This window comes from Elephantulus edwardii, unplaced genomic scaffold (genome assembly GCF_000299155.1).
Source record: "Elephantulus edwardii isolate Elephantulus edwardi_28Jun2011 unplaced genomic scaffold, EleEdw1.0 scaffold00089, whole genome shotgun sequence".
Lineage (NCBI taxonomy): Eukaryota > Metazoa > Chordata > Mammalia > Macroscelidea > Macroscelididae > Elephantulus > Elephantulus edwardii.
Genome location: NW_006399839.1, coordinates 2,525,391 through 2,548,116, shown reverse-complemented (window position 1 = coordinate 2,548,116; position 22,726 = coordinate 2,525,391). Strand labels below are relative to the sequence as shown.

The window sequence follows — 22,726 nt, the reverse complement described above, 5'->3', positions numbered from 1 at the left end:
ATGTGCTTATCTGTCCCTGCATGAGCTGCAATGCTGGGCACAAGTGCTTTGGTTCTCTAATGCCCAGGTCTAGTTGTTTCCCAGAGTGAAGTGGGGAAAGGGGCGAGGGAGGGAAGGAGGCAGAGACTGCCAGAGGCTCCTCTGCCAGAGGCTGCCTTCTTTCCTGCAGGTCTAGAGTTTGTGTCTTGGAACTCAAAAGACCTAAGCCCCAGTTACAGATCTATCCTTTTGCTGGAGGTTGGGGAGTGGCAAGGGGACTCTGACTTTGCTCCAGTCACAAGTCTGGGCCTCAGTTTCCTAATTGCAAAGCTGAGGAAGTAAGGGATACGGTTAAAGCAGAATAACAGATCACTCCTAAAAGAAGCACATGCCCTAAGCTCTGGGGCCTGTGACTATGTCACTGTAGGTGGAGAAATGGGCTTTGCCAGTGTGACAGAGGTTAAGCATCTGAGCTGGGGAGATGATCCTGGGTTACCTGGGTCAGTTGAACGTAAGCCAAAGGGTCTGAGGGAGACAGGAAGGTCAGAAGGAAGAGGTCTAGAAAATCAGAGGCAATGAAATGTGATAACAGAAAGTGAGGCTGGAGGGATGTTCTCTGAAGATGGAAGAGGGGGGCCCAAGCCAAGGGGTGCACCTGGCCTCTAGGAGCCAGAAAGGAAGGGGAACAGACTGTGTCTCAGAGCCCCCACCTTGGTGACACCTTGATTTTCACTCAGTGAGGCAGATAACTAGACATCTTATTTTCCAAACAGTAACATGATACATGAGTGTAGTTTGTTATGGTTTGTTAGAGGAGCAATCAGAAACTCAAAGATGGGAGAAACCATTCCCATGGTCACGAGAATAGAGTCAGGATGCAATGGTCGGAGCATTGCCATGTGACATCTCTCCCTGACTGGTTGACTTCCACAGCAGAAAGAGAACAGGCCAGGCAGCAGGCCCAGGGCAGGGTGTAGCCTCCGGTACTGCGGTGCTCTGCCATCTCTCTGACTGTACTTCAACTCTCAGGGCTGACGACATAACTGATGGGACCCAATGCAAAATGAAAATGCAGGGCCCTTTTACAAACCTTATTATTACACATTCCAAGATGGTAATAGCAGAGCCTTCAGGGCAGTGCCCTTCTAAGCCTGGGTCCCCTGGGAATGCACAGTTCACACCCAGAAAGCCAGCCTGTCACTCATTTTCCCCTTGCCCCTACTCTGCACCAGCCACTTTCTTGCTGCTCCTTAAACTTACTAAGCAAGTATGTACCACAACAACTTTGCACACACCATTTCTTCTGGCTGGAATACGTATCTCCCAGGCACCTGCACGATATAGTTCCCTTGCTTCCTTTAAGTCTTCTTTGTATACATGCTGGCCTTCCCTGAATTTCCCATCTAAAAGGGTAGGTAGCAAAGCCTACACCTCACTCTCACCACTCCATTCCCTCTTCTACCTTGCATATTTCCTATTTATTTCAGCCACTTGTTTATTCTCTGTCTCCCTAACAATAAGGTCAAGCCTTGTCTTATTTACCACTGTGTTTCCAGGGCCTTGAGCAGAGCCTAACACAGCATCCAGAAAACCAAACCCAATGCCGTCAAACCCACTGCAACTCGTAACAACCCCGCGGGACAGGGCAGAAGTGCCCCACAGGATTTCCACGACTGTGTATCTTTACAAAAGCAGACGGCTTCATCTTTCTGTGGAGTGGTTGATGGCACCGAACAGCCGACCTTTGGGTAACAAGCCACGCTTTTTAACCATTGCAGTCCTAGGGCTCTTGTGTAAAGTGTAAATGGTCAAAGGCATCCTTGTTGTATGAATACATGTAAAGAGTCTTGGAAGTGCCTGGCCTGCTGTGGACACATGTTGACTGCCTGCTGAGATGACATCAGACTCCTAGCAAGAAGGACAGGAATGGGCGTGTCACGGGTCTAGGCTCCTTCTCTGTCTACCTCATAGTTTCATTAGAGCATAAACGGTGGCTATAGACTTCCTGAAGAACAAACAGGTATGGCTTCGAAAAGGTACAAGCAGAGTGCTCCTGGGAAGCAAGGATGGCAAAGCGTCGTCTCTCATACTGTAGACACGTTGCTAGGAGAGGCTATTCCTTGGAAAGAGACATGCTTGGATAAGTGGGATGTCAAGAGAGGAAAACCCTTAATGAGGACTGATGCAGTGACTGTGGCAATGGACTCAAGTGTGTCAGAACTGAGGATGGCCCAGGATAGGACAGAGTTCAGATCTTTTTGTTATAAAATCTCTATGAGTCCTACTCAATTCAATAGCACCTAACAACTACTACCTCATGAGGGAGCTCTGGTGGCTTAGTGGTAAGGAGTTGTGTTGCCAACCCAAAGGACCATAGTTTGAACCCACCAGCTGCTCTGGGAAGAAGATGGGCAATGTCCTTCTGTGTGATTTACAGCCTCTGAAAACCCACTGGAGGGTCAGCTATGATTCATTCAGTTCTTACTCGAAGGCACAGAACAACAACTACTGCCACCTAAAGGGAGTCTCTGGGTGGTACAAATAGTTAATGCACTTGGTAGCTTAATGAAAGCTTGGAGGTTCAAGTCCACTAGAAATACCCTGAAGAAAGATTAGGCATCTACTTCTGAAAAGATCAGAAGTAGAAAGCTCTTTGGGGCACAGTTCTCCTGTGGAACACAGAGAGGAAAGTCACCACAAATTGGAGTTGACTGGTTTGCTACCCATTATTGCTGGCATTGACTAAAGGCTTAATTTACAGGCATCATCTTGTTTAATCTTCATATTGAAACTATCCCCAATTAACAGACGAGGAAGCCGGCTTATTGAAGTCCAGTGACTCACTCAAAGCTCTCTGGCTAGTGAGCAGAGCAGTCGGAACGGAAACTGCTCATTTCACTCCATTTCTAGCAGGGCCACTCAGCTGCCTTCACACTGCCTGCTTCAGAGGAAAAGGATCCTTGTGGCACAGTACCTAAGTGGTGAGCTGCTAACCGAAAGGTGGACAGTTTGAACTCACCAGCTGCTCCATGGGGGAATGATATGGCAGTCTGCTCCCATAAAGATGCTATGAGCCATCAACCTGAAGACGACTCACAACAAATCTGAATCCTGCCCTGTTCTGTGCCATCCGCATCACCTCTGACACCACTGGGCAGTCACTGAGTGACTGAGGGACCACAGTCCATCTCACTGAGGGTCTTCCCTCTATGGCTGACCCTCTACCTTTCCAAGCATGATGTCCCTTTCCAAGGAATAGCCTCTCCTAGCAACATGTCCAAAGTATGTGAGACAAAGCTTTGCCATCATGCTTGCCTCCAAGGAGCAAGGCTGCACTCTTCTCAAGACATAACTGGTTTGTCCTTTTGGCCGTCCATAGGATATTTACTTCTCTTCTCCGACACCACAGATCAAAGGCATCACTTCTTTTGTCATCTTTACTCATCATCAGCTCTCAAGTGATTGAAAAGAATAAAGTGCCTACGTCAGGAGCACCTTAGTCTTTAAACTGACATCATTACTCCTAAGTACTTTAGAGAGGCCCCCGACAGTGGACTTTCCCATTACAACACACCTTTTGATTCCCTAACTGCTGCTGCCTGAAGGATGTTAATTGGGGAGTGGCTCTACTCTGTCCTGTAGGGTCACTGTGAGTGAGACTGATGGTTAACAGGTTTGGTTTTGGGCTAGAGAAAACATGCCTTCGCAACACACTTACTTGTATGTTACTTTGTTCAGGCTGCACGTTTTGAGTGCCTGCTTCATGCCATGCACTAGGCTGTGGGTAAAATGGAACAGACAGGAGACCTGGCCCTGCCCTCATCCAGCCTGCATTCTAGTGGAGGAGATAAACATTTCACGGTGCATACAACACAGAAGCAGCCCAGGGATGAGTGGCCTCACCCTGCTGGGTGCCCAGGGCTCAGACAAGGCTTCCCAGGGGATGTGCCAATGAGCTATACACCTGAGGGAGACTAAGGGTCAATCAGGCGGGATTGCAGGCAAGGGAGGAGTATTCCCAGAAGATGCAACAGCTGCTGCTTTTGGCCTAGGGCATGTGGGGACAAACACATGACTCATCCAAGGAGCCAAGAGATGTTCTTGCATCTAGAAAGTGGTGCCGTCCACTCGAGAACTATTCCGCATAAGCCGTAGTACAGAAATGTCTTTCTCAGGCTCCCTAGACCCAAATCTCAGTTCTGACTGTTTCCTTCTCCCCCAGGAGAGGAGGGATGTCTGGGGAAACCGGAGCTCAGGCCAGCCTCATCCACAGCAGGGAGTGCAAACAGCGGGAAGCTGCCCTTGCCTGGGGCTGGCGCCCATTGTGGACCAGCAACCACAGGCACGTCAGGGAAGGAAGAGGTGAGTGGACACCAATGAGGCCACCTCAGGGAGCCCGGTTGCCTCCCTAATCATTTAGCTGGAGAAGAGCAAAATAATCACCACTTAGCTGGCTAATTAATCCCCACAGCAGCCTGGAGTGTTGGCAACAGCTGTATAGTCACAGTATGGTGTGGAAGGTGGGCAGGGTGTGCCGGGGAGCTGGGACATGGGTGTCCCGATCAGCCCTGCATGCAGATCCACATCAAACATTCATCTTTACTTGCTCATTCCTGTCTGCTCACTGTGCACCCATCATGTGTCCCTGTGCATAAGCGTGCACACGGCAGGCATCATCCTTGCCTTAATGGAGCTTAGTGGGACATCAACTGTTGTTGTCAGGTACCGTCAAGCTGCGTATGACTCATAGCAACCCTACGAACAACAGATGTTAGGTCCTGTCAAGTTAAGTACAATTCATACCGATTCTGTGAACAACGGACCTGAACACTGTCCTATTCTGTCATCCTCACAATCTCTGACACACTTGAGCCACCGCTGCAGTCTCTGTGTTAATCAATCTCAATGAGGGTTTTCCACTCTCTTGCTCACCCTCCACTCTCCTAAGCATGACGTTCCTTTCCAAGGAACAGCCTCCCTAGCTACATGTTCAAACTAGGAAAAATGAAGCTTCGCCATCTTTGCCTCCAAGGAGCGCTTTGGCTGCACTTTCTCCAAGACATGTCTGTTTGTTCTGTTGGCAGTCCATGGGATATTCAGTGCTCTCCTCCAACACCACAGCTCAAAGGCATCGATTCTTCTTCTGTCATCCTAATTAACTGTCCAGCTCTCAGATGCATAGCAAGTGGTTGGAAAGACCATGGCCTGTTCATGTACATCCAGTGGTTATCTAGAAATACAGAAGGGCAGCTTCAGGAACTTCCATGCACACGGGAATGGGATAGCCTCTCCATCCGCCCAGCACTGTCTGGGGAAATGTTAACTTTCAAGCTTGATGCTCTTGGACTAGGGATAAGCCCTCAGTTCTGCTCCCAGGCTCTGCCTTGAAGGGCCAGCTTAACCTGGCCCAGCCTCTGAGGTTCTCAAGTCCTGGGAGAATGGAACGTGAAGGTTCTGCTGGGGCCAGGTACTCACTCAAGATGGTTAGTGATTGTCAGGGGATCAAAGGTGCACCTAGCCATGGCTCCACATCTTTCTGAGTGCCCTGTTAGCCTTGGAGCAAAGGGGCCACCCTACATGGGGTAGACTGCCTCAGAGGTACAGCCGCCCAACACTCCAGACAGAGATCATCAGAGCTGGTGAAGGGGGTCATCTTTCAACCTGGAAAAATGGTTTCAAAGGCCCAGTGATCTCGGAGGGGCCGGGTAGGGATTCAGAGTTGAAATAGCAGCTGTGTTCCTAATTTCCCCAGGAAGAGGCCTGGCTGCCACTCCTCTGTGCTGAGTGTTTGCCATTAAAAACAAACAGTATCATTTGGTTCAATGTAAAATGAATTAAAGGAAATTAAACCGCAGAGGCCATGTGGCAAACCATGTCCTCCATTGTCTGCAGCCATTTTTCATCTGCCCCAGCGGGGGGCACGACAGCTTGGGGGGTGTGGAGCCAGGCTCAACAAGCACACAGAGGGCCCACATAGAGGCTGGGGTTCAGGAAGTCCCCTGCGTCTGCTCGGCCCTGTCCCTGCTGCGTCCCTTGGCGGCACAATGTAGCCTTTGAGAGTCTCCCAGGGAACCGAGTGAAGGGAAGAAAACAAAACCAAGCATGAACAACACCACCAACATGATAAGCTGGCTCCTGAGACAGAGGAGAGAAAGCTGAGGAGCTGAGAGAGGAGGAGGTGGGTCAGAGACAGGTGGGACCTGGTACGGACTTGACTACCTCAGCTGCATGAGGTAACAGTCCCCATCTGAATTGGGGAAACTGACTCAGGAAAGTGAGAGAAGGTGGAAGTGGGGAAAGATGGACACAGAGGAAGAACCATGCATTGGTTAAAAGTCTGGACTCCCTCAGTTCAAATCTCCATTCGGCCACTTTCCAGCTGTGTGACTGTGGCAAGGCCCTCATCCTCTCTGTGCCTGCAATGATTGCATTTTTTTTTGAGCAGCTGAAGTCTACTTTTTTTTTTTTAAGTCCACTCTTTAATCACTTCCCTTAGCATGTTCTCACATTTCTGGGCCACAATTCTATTATTCCAGGGCCAGTTAGCTGAGAGCTAAGGTCACCCCCTCTGCTGCCTGACCCTGCAGAATTATTCCAAATGCCCAGTCCTCCAGAAGTCCACACTATCTAACTAGTTAGCCCTGCCCTGCTTGCCATATATAAGCCATCTCCTATTATTGCCAGCCTGGTGTCACCAGGTCCCTGGTGCCACTTCCCCACCATGTGGCTGTGTTTTATGTCGTGCAGTGCCCCGGTTTCTGAGAACTGTGAGTGTAATAAACCACGTTATGCTCCTCAAGTTTGCTGACCCCTCTTTCCTGTATCACATCTGATGTACACTCGTCAACACCTGTGAGATGCACAGCACAATTTTACTTGCTAAAAATAAAGAGGATTAGTAGTGCTTATTGGGGAAGATCAAAGGCTACGTACAGCCTTCAGCACAGATTACACTTGAACATATAAAGCAAATAAAATTTCTCACTACCAAAGCAAAAGGAAACATGATACTAAATGGAGAGCAATTTGAGTTGTCAAGGATTTCATTTCACTTGGATCATCGAACCATGTCCAGGGCAGCAGCAGTCAAAACCATAATGCGCAACATTGGGCAAATCTGCTGAAAAAAGACAGCTTTAAACTGTCTTAAGGCAAGGATGTCACTTTGAGGACTAAGGTGAGCCTGATGCAAGTCACAGTAATTATAATTACCTCATATACATGGACAAGCTGGACAATGAATATGGAAGAGACTGAAGAATAACAGATGCCTTTGAATTAAGGTGTTAGAGAAGAATATTGGCTAGATCATGGATTTCCTGAAGAATGAGTGTGTCTTGTAAAATGCACAGGCAGGATAATAACTTTTGTTTATTCTTATGGTAGTATATGGTGTTATCAAATATTTTTATCAACATCATGGCTCAAAGGCATCAATTCTTCTTCAGGCTTCCTTATTCATTATCCAAGTTTCACATGCATATGTTGTTGTTTTGTGCTGTTGAGTCGGAACTGACCTATAACTGATCTCCTAGTAGGTTTTCAGAGGCAGTAAATTGCACAGGAGGAGACGACCCATCTCTCTCCCATAGAGCAGCTGGTGGATTAAAAATGAGTGCCAGAGGCGACAGGAAAATACCATGGAACATTTGGGCAGGCACACCTTAGTCTTCAAAGTGACATCCTTGCTCTTTATCACTTTAAAACAGTCCTATGTAGAAGATAACGTAATGCTAAACATTAGATACTATTAACTAGGTAACAGTAACATGGGTAAAGATCAGTATCTTTGCTGCCTTCTACTCCATCAATAAAAACATGATGAAATAAGGATCAATTCCTTCAATAACTGCTGCAGACCGAGGGGTACCCTTCTGGGCTCATGCTCTGACTTGAGGAAATGAAAGCAGGAACAGGGAAGTAATTTGCTCAAGGCCCACAACTGGTAAGTGGCTATGGATTTCCTAAGCAGGATATGAACATGAGGTGGTCTGGCTCCAGAGTCCATGATGTAACCCCCGTGCTGTACTTTCTGCATATATTCACCAGGAAAGGAGCCTGGTAGTGCAGTGATTCAGCTCTCGGCTGCTGGCTGAAAGGTTGGCAATCTGAAGCCACCAGACCCTTCGTGGGATAAAAGATGTGGCAAGCTCCTTCTGTGAAGAATTACCACCTCAGAAGCCCTTTGTTCGACTCTGTCTGGAAGGGTCGCTATGCATTGCAGTCACCTTGACGGCAATGTTTTTAACTCTACAAGAGACATTCTTTAAGAGAGATAATCAAGGGGAGGGGGGAAGTAGAAAATGGCAGAATGACAGCTGCGTGTAGAATATCACTATGTGCAAATAGAAAGGTGGGTGGAGAGAACGTCCTATGCATTTGCTTCTAAATATACATAACAGCTCTGAAAGGATGGAGAGATGATTCTGTTGTCTCCTAGCTACAGTGGGAGTCTGAGGTCACCCGGAAGGAGGAGAACGTTTTCACAATATACAGTCAAACCTGTGGACGCCAGAGCTGATGTAAGGCAGAAAACTACCAAAGAAAAACCTCAAATACATCACACTAACATCGAGTGATGGAAAGCAGTTAGTTGAACGCTGACAAAGGTGGAGAACGTGTGAGACCTGGAAGGACAGGGTTTCCCTTTAGGTTCTGGCTGTCACAGGTACTTTGACTTCTGAATCCTCTGATTAAATTACCTATTTCTTTAAAAAAAATCCCTCAATATATCAAATTATACACATGAACGGATGCAAAAGCACTCAACAGAAGATAGAAAGGAAGGTGGACTGGTGAGTAGGTGCTGTCCAGGCTCATAAAACAAACGTGGATCTTAGATGTCTCCCCCTGGGTTACTGACATTTTGGGCTGGATGATTCTTTGTGGGCAAGTTTACTGGAAGAATTTTTTTCTCCTCCACTCAGAGACTCGGGTTCAATGCCAGCCAACGTAACTTAGGCACAGCTATCCACCACAAGCAAGTGAAGCGGGGGCTTGTATGTTGCTATGGTGCATCTGATAGAGGCCATGGTCTTTGCAATCACTTGTTATGCATCAGAGAGTTGGACAATGACTAGGGAGGATAGAAGGAGAATTGATGCCTTTGAGCTGTGGTGCTGGAGAAGAGTATTGAATGTACCATGGACTGCTAGGAAAACAAACAGGTTCATCCTGGAGAGGGTTAAACCGGACTGCTTCTTGGAGGCAAGGATTCTGAGGCTTCGCCTGACATACTTTGGACATGTTGTAAGGAGGTCCTTGGAGAGGGACATCATGCTTGGGAGGGTGGAGGGACAGCGCAGGAGGGGAAGGCCCTCTATGAGGTGGATTTATTCAATGACGGGGGTAATTGGGATGGGTGTGTCGGAGGCGTATGACTGGCACAAGACAGAGCAGGGTTTAGGTCTGCTGTACATAGGGTTGCTATGAGTTGTTGCAAGCAACTCCACAGCACAAAACAATAACAATGTTGCTATGGTGCAAAACAGTTTTTTTTTTTAATTTTTAATTTTATTTCATTATTTTTTGTGTGTACCGTCAAATCAGATCTGACTGATACAGGAGGAGATTGTTCCTCCTTCTCCAGCAGAGCATCTGGTGGATTTGAACCATGTACCTCCAAGATTGCAGTGCAGCTTCTTGCCACTAGGCCACCAGAGCTCGCCACAAAACAGTTTTTAACAGAGCCTCTGTGCCCGATTCAGGCCATCATCTTCTCAATCACCTACTACACATCTGAGAGGTGGACAATGAGTAAGGATGACAGGAGAAGAACTGATGCGTTTGAACTGTGGTTTTGGAGAAGAGTCCTGAACACCCCTTGGACTGTCAGAAGGACAGACAGATATAACTTGGAGCAGCGGCAGCTAGAGAGCATGCACCTTGGAGGCAAAGATGGCGAAGCTTCATCTTTCCTACTTTGGACATGTAGCTAAGTGAGGATGTTCCTTGGAAAGGGGCCTCATGCTTGGAAAGATGGCAGGTCAGCGAAGGAAAGGAAGATCCCAGTGGGATGGATTGCCAGGGTGACTTGGGGGCTCTAGTGTGTCAGAGACGGTGAGGATGGCACAGGATAGGGCGGGGTTCAGATCTGTTGTTTACAGGGTTGCTGTGAGTCGCACTTGATCTGATGGCACCTAACAACAACAACAACAAGTGGACTAAGACTAGGAAGAAAGGGCTGGCAATTGACTCTTGAAAAAGAAGCAGTGAAAACCCAGTGGATCAGAGGGGACTGAAACAGATCATAAGGATGGTGTAGGCAACACTTGGCTCCCTTGCGCATGGGGTTACCATGACTTGGAGGTGACCGACAGGCAGCTGACAGCAGCATTATGGTCTCTACTCACTAGCTGCCAATAGCACTCTGTGTCCAGCAGCGACAACCAGACATTGCCCGGTGACTCCAGGGTGGCAGAAAGCCCAGGCTGAGGGCTGCTGCTGCAACCCCTTCTTCCAGCATCCTTTGCTTGCTCCTGTCCCTGATTCTTGTTCCTGCAGAGTGGTGGGCTGTGAGAATCACACTTCAGAGCTAGGAAACTCAGACCTGCCCTGCTGCAGACAGATGTCTGCTTGGGAGGGAAGGGGTGGCGAGGTGAAAACCTGACCTCTGGAAGGGAAGATGAGCAGATCCGTGTAAAAACTACCATGTGGGCAAAAGTGCCCAGAAACTATACAAGGATTTTAATGGCACAAAAAGTATCATGAATCCTCTTGGCTCTCTCATTTCAAAAGAATCACCTTTCTTACTTTGTCTGCCCAACCCTCACTCTACTCTATTTTGGGAAAAGTACTCCACAGGGTTTTTAGGGGCTGATATTTTAGAAGTTGATCACCAGGCCTTTCTTCCTAGCTACTTCTAGGTAGACTTCAAACCAGTAACCTTTCAGTAAGCAGCTGAATATATTAGCCATTTGCACATTCCAGGGGTTCCCTGAAAGCAAACTGGGACTTAATTATGTCAGTGGAATTGTTGAGAGAAAGGGTAAGTGGTCGGGAAGAACTCTGTGCTGGGGGATAAGTAGGCTTGGCTTTAGTCCTTGGTAGAGAGAGCACAGTGATGGTCCTGAGGTTGAATTCTGGCCTTCGATGCAGGACACTCGGCGTTGATCCCTGGCCAGTGTACCTCAAACACAGCTACCACCTGTCTATCACTGGGAGCCTGCATGCTGCAGTGATGCTGAAGAGGCTTCACTGGAGCTTCTAGGTTATGGCAGAGGAGGAAGAAAGGCCAGGCAATCGTTACCTTACTATCAGTCAATGAAAACCCTATGACCCAAAAGTGTCTTGAATCTGGGTCAACTTGATGAGAGTGAACAATCGTAGAGAACTGACTATTAAGAAGGCTCTTCTACTAGGGAGCTCTGGTAGCCTAGTGGTAAGAAGCTGTGTTGCAATCCCAAAGGCACATGGTTCAAATCTACCAGCTGCTCTGATGGGCAACCTCTTCCTGTGTGATTAACTGCCTTTGAAAACCACCTGAGGGTCAGCTCCAACACAAAAGTACACAACAACAGTAATTTCCACTATATTAGTCCTTGCCTTCAAGTTGGAACTGATTCATAGCTGACCCGTCACTGTATTTCTGAGGCTATAAATCACTTGGGGGGAAGACTGCTCATCTTAATCCCATGCAGCAGATGGAAGGTTCAAATCCGGAGGCTCAGCTTTTGGACCGGAAGTACAGCTCCCCACGGACTAGGCCACCAGAGCTCCCCAAGGCTCTTCATTCTGCCAGTATTATCAAGTTCACGCTCAAGACAGACCCACCCACAAAACAGACTCAGTGCCTTCATTCTCATGAGTTCACTTTCCAATGAGAGAGAAAGAAGAGAAATAAGATAATCTGACAACTTCCGATGCTGATACATACATGCTATGACAGGACAGGGCTTGGGGGCAGGGGAGCTGCAGGTTTCAGAAAACACTTGAAACAGTGTGGCCAAGGATGACTGCTCAGAAAAATGTGTCATAGGAGCTGAGACTTGAAAGATGAGAAGGCGGTGACCGTAGGGACCTGAGAAGAGAAAATGTTGCAGGCAGAGGGAACAGCACATTCAAAGGGCTTTCGATGAAAAGCACTGGGTACCCCGGACGGAAGGAGAGGTGGCCGATGAGGCTGGGCCAGAGTGAACCATGAGGAGCCATAATGACGAGGTTAGAGAGGTGGGCAGGTGCCTGGTCAAGTCACAACGCATGGTGGGTTATGTAGGAAAGTTACCTGGATTAAAAACTCCAAAGGGCAGCTCAAGGCCCAGCCAAAGTGGTGGTTTGGGTTGAAGTTGAAGACCAGTGGCCGCCATATTGAGTCTCATTATCATGATGCCAGCCAACGAGCCTGATACTCCTGGGAGGCCCAGGTGTGTGCGGGTTGCGTGGCAGAGCCCCCCATGTCAGGAAGCAGGTGGGCACTGGTGATGCCAGAGGGATGATTAAGAAGAGCAGGGAAATGAAGAGATTCCCAAAGTCCCCAGACAAGGCAGCTCACCAGGCCTCACACGTCAGGGGCCATCAAGCAAACCCAAATACCACCAGCCCCCCATTATAATCACGACAGTATTCAGAAGGAGCCCACCCTCTTCGTGGATGGCGTAGAGACCCAGGAAAGAACAGCTGTGCTGTGAGCCATTAGGGGTCCCTGCCAGATGCACTCTGTCCACCCTCCCACCCCAGCTGCAAATGAAGACCCGTCCTTTTCTTCTCCCCCGACAAGGATTGATGAGGATTTGGGGGAGCACTCAGACAGGCAAGAAAAGGCTGTGAACCTTTTCCAAGCCTGCAATTTATCTTGAAGAGACTATTCACATCACTTCCACGGGCTGCAGAACGCTCTGACCCGGCACATTAATCTCGCCGAATAAAATAATAATAATCAAGAAGAAGGAGCTGGACAGTTGCCAGGGAGGCATTAATAACTGTCGCCCACACCTCAGTGGCGTAGGGAAGGGGTGTCGGTGCCATCCCCGCCCCCTCGCCTCCACCCATGCCGGCTGCGCGGAGAAGGGGGGGGTGGCTCTAACCTGGCTCTGGGGGAATTCTGTGTGGCTGGTGGGTGCAATTGGCTCCTGAATTAATTTTGGGGCATCTTCCAAAGAAATTCATGGCAGCTAGTATATCTACTAGCAAGAGCAATGGTCTGGAGTTGGACCTAGGTTCAAATCCCCGTGTAGCAATTTACGAGCTGTGTGACTCTGGGCTTGTTCCTTACCCTCTCATTCCTTTTGCTTTCTGCTTGTGAAACCAAGACCCATAAGAGTGAAAAATAATACAGAGATTCTGTGGAAAATAGTTTGTCAAAAGAAGAAATACAGAATTATTACATTCGTGTTAGGTGCTATCCAATCAATTCTGACAACAGACTGGAACGATGCCCTCTCCTGTGAGATCTTCACAGTCTCAGCTGGGCCTAACCTCACTGTTGCGGCTACCATGTGAGTCCATCTCATTGAGGGTCTTAATTTCTTTCATTGACCCCGCATCTTTCCAAGCACGATGTCCTTCTCCAAGGACTGGCCTCTCCTAACAGCATGCTCCAAATATGTGAGACCAAGTCCCTCTATCCTTGCTTCTAAGGAGCTCTCTGGCTGCATTTCTTCCAAGAAAGATGAGTTTATTCTTTTGGCAGTCCAAGAGACGTTCAATAATCTTCACTTCATCAGCACCATAATTCCAAAGAATCAGAGTTCTTAGATCTTTCTTATTCATTGTCCAACTTTCCCAGCAAACGAAGCAACTGAAAACCATGGCTCAGATCAGGTCCATGTTACTATTTAAAGAGACATCCTTGTTCTTTAGCACTCTGAAGAAATCCTTGACAACAGATTTGCCAAATGCAATGCAATGTTTGATTTATGGGCTGCTGGTTACGAATCTAAGTAAAATGGAAACCTTGACAGCTTCGATCTTTTCTCTATCACAATATTCTTTACTGGTCCAGTTGTGAGAACTTTTGTTAATATGGGACCCATAAAGTCTATTCTTGGGAATTTTCTGAGCAGAACTGAAAGCAGGTGTTCAAAGAAATACTTGTATACACATGTTGATAGGTGTATGAGCAACTTGATATGATAGGGAAAAAATGAAAACAAAACAAAACAAAACAAAAACAAACAAAACAAAAACCCCCAACCCTATTGTCCATTAATATATAAATAAAATGTGACAGATTTATGCAATAGAGTATGATTTAGCCAGAACAAAAACGGAAGTACTGATAGAAGCTATAATGTGAATGAACCTTGAAAAACTTACACTAAGTAAATGAAACTAGAACCAAAGGTCAAATACTGTATGATTCCATTTACATAAAGGAAGCTAAGGTGGCTAATGGTAGGGAGTTGTGCTGGCAATCCAAAGTTACATGGTTTGAACCCACCAGCTGCTCCGTGGGAGAAAGATGGGCAATCTCCTCCCATGTGATTAAGCCTCTGAAAACCTGCTGGAGGGTCAGCTATGGGTAGGTTCCAACTCGATGGTACACAACAACCATCACCATTTATACAAAACATGTAGAATAGGTATCTCCACAGAGATAGAAGATGGGTAGTTGCTAGGAGCAGGGAGAGAAGGGAATGGGGAGTGACCGCTTTATGGGCTTAGAGCTTTCTTTTAGGGGGTGTGAGGACATTTGAGAACTACATAGTGGTGACGGCTGTGCAATATAATGGGTGTACCAAATGCCACAGAATTGTACACTTTTGAGGTTTATTTGGTTGCTACGCTGTATGAATTTTGTTGCTGTTGTTATGTACTCTCTGGTTGGAGCTGACTCATAGCTGACCCTCCAGGAAGTTTTCAGAGGCTGTAAATTACATGGGAGGAGACTGCTGATCTTTCTCCCTTGGGGCAGCTAGCTGGTGGACCGGAACCATGTGCTTTTGAGTGGGCAGTACAACTCCTTAGCATTAAGATACTAGAACTCCCTATTCAAACTGTACTTCAACTAAAAATGCAGAAACACAAAGCAAATTGCAACAAATGAAAACCCAAAACTAATAAAGGAGCAAGAGTTAGCAAAGACACAAGGGCAGGGAAGGGTGTTGGAGGTGGAAGGACCAGCAGGTGCAGCGGGCAGCTGGCAGGAGAGGACACACTCACCCTGGATGCTGTGTGGCTTTAAGTGAGTCATTCAAAGCCTCAGTGCCTCAGTTGGCTCAGCTGGAAAATGGGGTTAGAAGAGGGTTTCCCATCGAGACCCACTGTCAGGATGGATTATGTGTAGGGACAGTATGAATGGAACTGTTATGTTGCTGGCACCCAAGAACAACATGTACGAAGATGTGAAAAAAGAAAGGTCTGAATCAGGCACAGAGAATAGTGAGGAGATAAGTGGGAGAGAGCTTAGATGAGAAGAGATGTGGACAGGCAGGCGGGGAACAGCATAAACCCCATCTGCCTCTACTATAATGATAAGCAGCCCACTCCACATTAAATCTTGTTATTTTTGCAACATCTATAGAAGGATACTGTTAACACCTCACCTTTTTCTAGAAGAAGCTTTAGAAACAATGTGATTCGCATGGGATCCAGTGGCTGGCCAGTACCAGGGTCAGGAATGGCCCAGGTGGCCCAGCAAAGATTCCCTGGTTTTCAAAAGCAGCCATGGCCTAGAGGGTTGTATTTTTACTCTGCTTTTCTGTCTTACAAGGTGGGTATTTTTGGACAAATGATCTCATCCTCTCTTTGAGCCTCTGTGTCTTAAGTTGAATAATGGTCAGGCAAAGATACCGCGTGACATTTTCAGTTGTTTCACATGCCTCTGAAAGCTGGACAATGAATAAAAAGAAGACTCAAGAAGAATCGATGCCTTTGGGTTGTGGCGTTGGAGAAGAGGAACTGAACATGCCACAGACTGACAGGAAATCAACCTGTCTCCCAAGGATAGTGGACCTGGTCTCATAGATTCTTTGAATCCCAACAGGAGGGGCCAATCCTTGGAAAGAGGACTCATGCTTGGAAAAGTACAAGGTCAGGGGAGGAGTGGGAGATGCCCAACAAGATAAACTGACACAGTCATTGCAATAAATGGCTTCATGAGAATGGTCCAGGATGAGGCAGGGTTTTGTTCTGTCGTGCACAGCACTGATGTGGAGCTCACCTCACGGCATCAAACAACCCTGTGTCCTGTGCCCCACTGCCCACCTCTGGAACTTTCAAATGTTACCATATAAAGAAAAAAAATGAAAAAAATAATCTTTGCAGATATGACTACCTAATGGGAAAATGATCCTGGATTATCTGGGTGTGCTCTGTTACTGTTGTTGTTAGGTGCCGGCCAGTTCAGGACGAGCCAGAGAGACCCTACGAACAACAAATCTGAACCCTGTCCCATCCTGTGCCATCATCATCTCTGACACACTTCAGCCCAACAGGCAACCAATCTGTCTAGGAAGAAATGCAGTTAGAGCTCCTTAGAAGCACCTATGTTCTATGAGGGAGAGAGTTCAGGGAACTGTTCTTACACAGAAGAGAAGGAAGATGACAGAGTACGTGACGCAGCTTCAAAACAAGGGACAGCAGCAGACACTGGCAGCTGAGAAAGACAGAGAGTTTCCTGTAGAACCTCTCAAAGGAGCATGGCCCCAAAACATCATGATTTTGACCCAGAGAGACTAATTTGGGACCACTGGTCTCCACCTAGAACTGTGTGAGATTACATTTTAGTGGTTTTAGGTCACCAAGTTTGTGCTAAATTTTACAGTAGCTTTAAAACTGAAAATATAACTTGAGATATAAAAACAACAAGTGAGCAGTGATCAGAGGGATCTGACTACCACCAAGGACAAAGAACTGGAAGCAGTGTTTATCCTTGGGCCTGGAGTCCCTCTGCTGAGAAACTCCTAGACTCACAGGAAGAATGATAACAAGGCTGTTCCCCCAGAGCGCAAAAGCTTTTTCTTGGACCTTGTGCCTTGAATTTGGACTTCTAGGCTCCTTAACTGTAAGAACTGTTAAAGCCACCTAATTGTGGTATTTCTGTTTATATCAGCACTCGATAACCAAGACAGAGTGACCCTTCCCCGGAAGACGCAAGACACGTCAACTTGCTGCTTCTCTCTCTCTCTCTCAGGTAAAATTTAGATGAGAAAAACACCAAGAAAACTTTTAACAAGAAACTTATGAAGGAAGGAACTTGGACAGTCAAGGTTTGATAGAAAAGTGGATACAATCAAAAGCCATGTCTAGCCTGAAGGACACACAAGAAACAGATAAGGGAGAAAACCAGTGAGGCAGTGGTGAATCAGAGGTAGCAGTCTCACCGTTCATGTGGGAGATAAGGGCTCAATTCCAGGCCAGTGTACCTCATGAGCAGCTACCATCCATTTGAATGTGGAGGCATGTGTGTTGTTGTGACACTAGACAGGTTTTCTTAGTCAGAAGCTTCCAGACTAAGATGAACCAGGAAGAAAGGCCTGGTGATTTATTACTGAAAGTCAGCAAATGAAAACTCTATGGGTTACAATGGTCCACTCCTCACTGGTGATGGGGATGATACAGGACTGGGCAGCATTTAGTTCCACTCCGCTTGGGATCACTATGACTTGAGAGTCAACTCAATAGGAGATGACAACAACAACAACAGCAGTGAGGACCGTGGAGGGTAGGCTCTATTTTATACAAGCCAACATTCACTGTTCCTTCTCTCTTTACCCCTCAAGAAGATTCCTTTAGCATCTGTATAACCAGCAAGACTGAGGTCACCTGGTAGCCACAGCCGGTGCCTACCTTGGACTTGACCGCCAGGATGATCTTTGGCAGGGCCACGATGAGGCACTTGAGGGCAATGGTGATGTACTTCAGCACGAAGTCTGCGATCCCCACAATCCACAGCAGGTCAAAGAAGTCCAGCGTGTCCAGGTTAGGTTTCAGGAATATGAGGCTGCAAGGGAGGAGTCAGAGAGTCAGGATGCTCGGGGGAGGCCTGGTCCTCAGAGGCCCCACTACTTCTTTGGGGAGCTATGTAATTTTATTGAACTGAGACTCAGACATTTGCATCCTGTTCCTGAATCTGTTATCAAGCTGCTGGGTAACCTTAGGAGCTGCTTAACCTCAGATACCATAAGGGTCAAATGATGAGGTTGGCGTGTCACACTGCCATGGCCCCTCTAGTTTTATGGGTCCACAACCAGCTTCACAAGAGGAAATGGAAGGAAGGAAATCAATGTGTCGGAAATGCTATCTGCTAAGCTCTTTGTTCACTCTCTCACATTATATTTTGATAACAGTGAGCGAAGTTTATCTCCACTTTTAACCTACCACCCACCCATTGCTCTTGAGTTGCTTTTGATTCATGGTGACCCCCACCTGCAAAAGGCTTTCAAGGCTGCAAATCTGAATGCGAGGAGACTGCCCATCTTCCTGCATGGAGTGACTGGTGGATTCGAACCACTGAACTGCTGAACTTACAGTGAAGAGACCAACATATTGTAATGTACCACGTGACCAGGTGCCCCTGAGCTCCTAAACCACTAGGCCACCAGAGCTCCCCACTCCTCATTGGGTCCCTCCATCAACAATGGTCATGTTGTTGTTGATCCTTCCACTTTATAAATGAGTCCTTAAAGCTGGGAGCATCCAGTGGGGACGGGGCAGGACCAGGCAATATTTCACTCCTTTGTGAGCTGTTGGGAGACCAGGCAATATTTCACTCCTTTGTGAGCTGTGGGAGCCAGCAGTAACAACACCAAAGCTCAGAGTTACTCAAAGTCATACTCCATGATAAGCATACAAGATTAATGTCAGAGAGACTTAAATTTGAGTCTAGGCTTCTCTATTGCTGCCTGGCCCTGGGCAGGTGACATCAATTCTGAAACCTCAGTGTTCTCATCAATGAAATGGGACTCATTCTTAACTCTCCTGATACTGTTGGCAGGATCTGATGAGATAGTAGACATAACACAGCCCCTACCATGCAGCAATGATGAAAATAGCAACTCTGTAAGGCAGATACTATTATCCACCCATTTTGCGGATGAGTTAACTGAGGCATAGAAAGGGAACATGCACAATGTTACACAAAAAGTAAAGGGCCGAGTGGGTTTGAACCCAGGCATCTTGGCTGCAGCTGGTGCTCTCAAGCCTATCCCTACAGTGCTCCTCAGAAGGTGGAAACTATCTTACCTGTCTGTGACCAGGTCAGTTAAACTCACACGCAATCCCTGCTGACAGACCACAAGCTCTCAGTCCGCCACTGGCCCACATACCACGCTCTCAGTATCTCTGCTTTCTATCACCTCACAGGACGATGATGTTATTGATAATAATAATAATAGACGCTTAAATATTCTGCCACCTTACACCATGTCGGTCCGGCTCCATGCACGTACTGTAGCTTAACTCACTTTGTCTTCCCAAAGATACTATGAAATAAGTACTATGGTTATTCCGTTTTTAAGGAGGGGAAATGGAGCACTAAGTGGAGGAGTAATTTGCCAGCAGTGTTTCTGCTGGAATACGAGGCTGGGTTTAGAACCAGCCCTCAATACGGGCTGGTTCCCTTCTCCCATCTTCCTGCTGGATTAGTGGCTATAAACAAAGATCAGACCAAGTCCTATCCCCTCCAGGGGACCACATACAAGGCACAGAGTAGCTGCTTTCTGAACACAGCAGAAACATTCTGTGAGGTTGGCAGAAAAGGGTTCACAGTGAACCTCCCTTACTGTGCAGGCTGGGAATGTAGACAAGACATTGGCAAATCCACGAAAGAGACTTAGGTTTGATTCCCAGACAATGCATCTCATGAGCAGCCACAGAGAAGACCTTCATGTTGCATCAAGACCCAGAAAGACTAAGAAGAAAGGCCTGGCAACCTACTTCTGAAAAATCAGCCAGCACAAACCCTACAGATGATAATAGTCTGATTCACGTTGATCCTGGAGATGCTGTGGGGCTGGGTGGCCCTCACTGGCGGCCGACTTGACAGTAGCTAACAACACAAAAGATGTACATTGTCATTTTTAAATCTTACTTTTAAAAATCTATTAGGAAAAATGAAACAAAACATTATTTATCTATGTATATATAAAAAAACACCTTTGAAAACATAGAGAAAAAAGTCAATGAGAAAAGAACCCCAAACTATGTAGCATGCAATTGCTCACAAAACGCATCTCAGCTCTGTCCCTGCTGGGGGATTCTATGCCTTTGAATTTGAGTGACCAAAACTCAAGGTAGATGAGGGTCCTGCAGACTCTAGCTGAAACTCAAGGAGGAAGCACAGTAGACCTGGGGGACTTCTGTGTCCTTCCTGATGCATTATCACCTTAGGGTTGGGGTCCAGGGTTTGAATTAATCTGAGATTCAGGACTAAGGTCCATCCTTGGAGAGTCTGAATTCTGCCACTCACAAGCCCTGTGACCTGCAGCGAATGATTTAACCTCTTTAAACTTTGCCTTGTTTCCTCATTTGTTAAACGGTGAGCAGATTAAGCCTCACCTTATGCACTTTAACAGGCTCATTAGAAAAGCCAAATGTCAGAGTCTGGATAAAAGTGTTTGATAAAGTAGGCAACATTTGACATAGCATAACGTTCTAATTTTATGATTAATTACTCTCATTGTTGATGGCGGTGCCTAATGAGGAGGGAGCTCTCTGGTGGCCTAGTGGGGTAAGAAGCTGTGCTGCCAACCTAAAGGCGGGCGGTTTGAATCCACCAGCCGCTGAAGGAGAAGGATGGGCAATTTCCTCCTGTGTGATTTACAGCCTCTGAAAACCCATCAGAGGGTAAGCCATTAGTCAGTTCCGACTTGACAGCAATGAGTTGAATTGAATGAAGAGTAAAGCTTGACCTAACGTGTTAGTCCATGTGACTGATAGAGGGAGGCCTATTTGGCGTAGTGGTTAAAGTGCTTGCTTGGTAACCGATTTGGTCAGTAATTTGAATGCACTCGCTGCTCTGTGGGGGAAAGGTGAGGCAGTTGGTTTCCATACAGACTGTTGTTATTATGAGGAGCTCTCAAGTTGACTATGATTCACAGCGATCGTACGAACAACAGATCCAGCCTCGCTCCCTCCTGAGATGTCCTCACCATCTCTGTTATGCCCTCGTCCGCTGTGGTCATCACTGAGTCGATCCATCTCATCTTCCTTTCTTCTGTTGACCCTCTCCCTTTCCAAATATGGTATCTGCAAAGACTTGGTCTTCCTTGACATATGACTAAAGTGAGTGGACTTGGATGGAGAAATGTCACCATCCTTGCTTTTAAGGAGCCCTCTGGTTGCACCTCCTTTCGACAGATGTGTTTGTTCTTTACATTTTAAATGAGTAAAACCCCATAAAAATTACAGTCTTGGAAACCCTACAGGGCAGGTCTACTCTATCTTCCAGGGTCATGAGCTGCTGGAATTGAATGGACAGTCTGTTTTTTAAGTAACTCATGCCATCAGCCATGTAGTTACGTACGTAAGTTATTACTGTTCTCTGTTAATGTCACTGTTGTTGTTGTTATGTGCTGTTGAGTAGCTTGCGACTCATAGCGACCCTATGTACAACAGCCCTAAACTCCGCTCTGTCCTGTGCCAATCGCACTGTCTCTGACACACCCATCCCGATTACCCCAGTCACTGAATCAATCCACCTCATAGAGGGCCTTCCCCTCCTGCTCTGTCCCTCCACCCTCCCAAGCATGATGTCCTTCTCCTAGGACTGGTCCCCTCCTTACAACATGTCCAAAGTATGTTAGACGGAGCCTCAGAATCCTTGCCTCCAAGGAGCCACCCAGTTTAACCCTTTATAGGATGAATCGGTTTTCTTGGCAGTCCATGGTACCCTCATTACTCTTCTCCAGCACCACAGCTCAAAGGCATCAATTCTCCTTCTATCCTCCTTAGTCACTGTCTAACTCTCTGATGCATAACAAGTGATAGCAAAGACCATGGCCTGTTTCAGATGCACCTTAGTCTCCAGAGAGACACCATTGCTCTTCAGTACTTTGGAGAGGTCTCTAACAGCAGACTTTCCCATTGTGATACGTTTTTTGATTTCCTGGCTACTGGTGCCAGGAGTGTTGACGGTGGAGCCAAGCAAACTAGGATTGAGATTCTCCTTTTTGGGAATAATTAATGAAGATAATGCTAAATCTTTTCATTTTTAAAGCATTAAATTAAATTCTTAGTACTTTAGAAAGGGAGCTCTGGTGGCCTAGTGCAAAAAGCTGTGCTGCAACCCTGAAGGAACACAGTTCGAATCCAACCGCTGCTCCGCAGGAGAAGGATGGGTAATGTCCATGTGATTAACTGCCTCTGAAAACCTGCCGGAGGGTCAGCTGTAGGATGGTTCCTACTCAGAGGTACACAATAACAACAAGAGTACTTTAGAAAGAAATAAGTAATTATTAATCCATAGAAATTCTTTCCTTTCTCAAACAACAACCAGAGAAGGCTATCAGGAAGCCAAACTCCAGACACAGAATGATGCAGAAAGTGAGCTCTGGTAAGTGAATGTACCACCACCTGAGGGCTCTGAGCTAAATCTGACAGAGTTAAGTCACTTCTTCGTCTAACTGCATTGCAGGAGGACAGAGAAGGCAGACTGTAGAAGCCACCGAACTAGTCTGGGACTGTCACCAGGGGAGGCCATCGACACAATCAAAGAAGGGAGTGAGTGCCACAGAGCTCTCTTCATAGAGCAATGGCAGGGTGTCACCGGGAAAGCAGTCTTGGTGGTGCACCAGTTAAGTGTTCCTCAGCTAACTAAAAGGTGGATGGGTCAAACATAACCAATGGCTACACAGGAGAAAGAAGTGAC

At 46.9% G+C, this 22,726-nt stretch overlaps 1 protein-coding gene across 1 annotated transcript in view; it reads right to left on the bottom strand.

Moving 5' to 3' along the window:
- The window catches only part of RNFT2 (ring finger protein, transmembrane 2), a 72,895-nt gene that overhangs the window by 27,947 nt on the left and 22,222 nt on the right, over positions 1 to 22,726 (bottom strand). Inside the window, exon 6 of the mRNA XM_006890399.1 lies at positions 17,707 to 17,860. Coding sequence (XP_006890461.1) covers positions 17,707 to 17,860 — 154 coding nt within the window. The remainder of the gene's footprint in view (positions 1 to 17,706; positions 17,861 to 22,726) is intronic.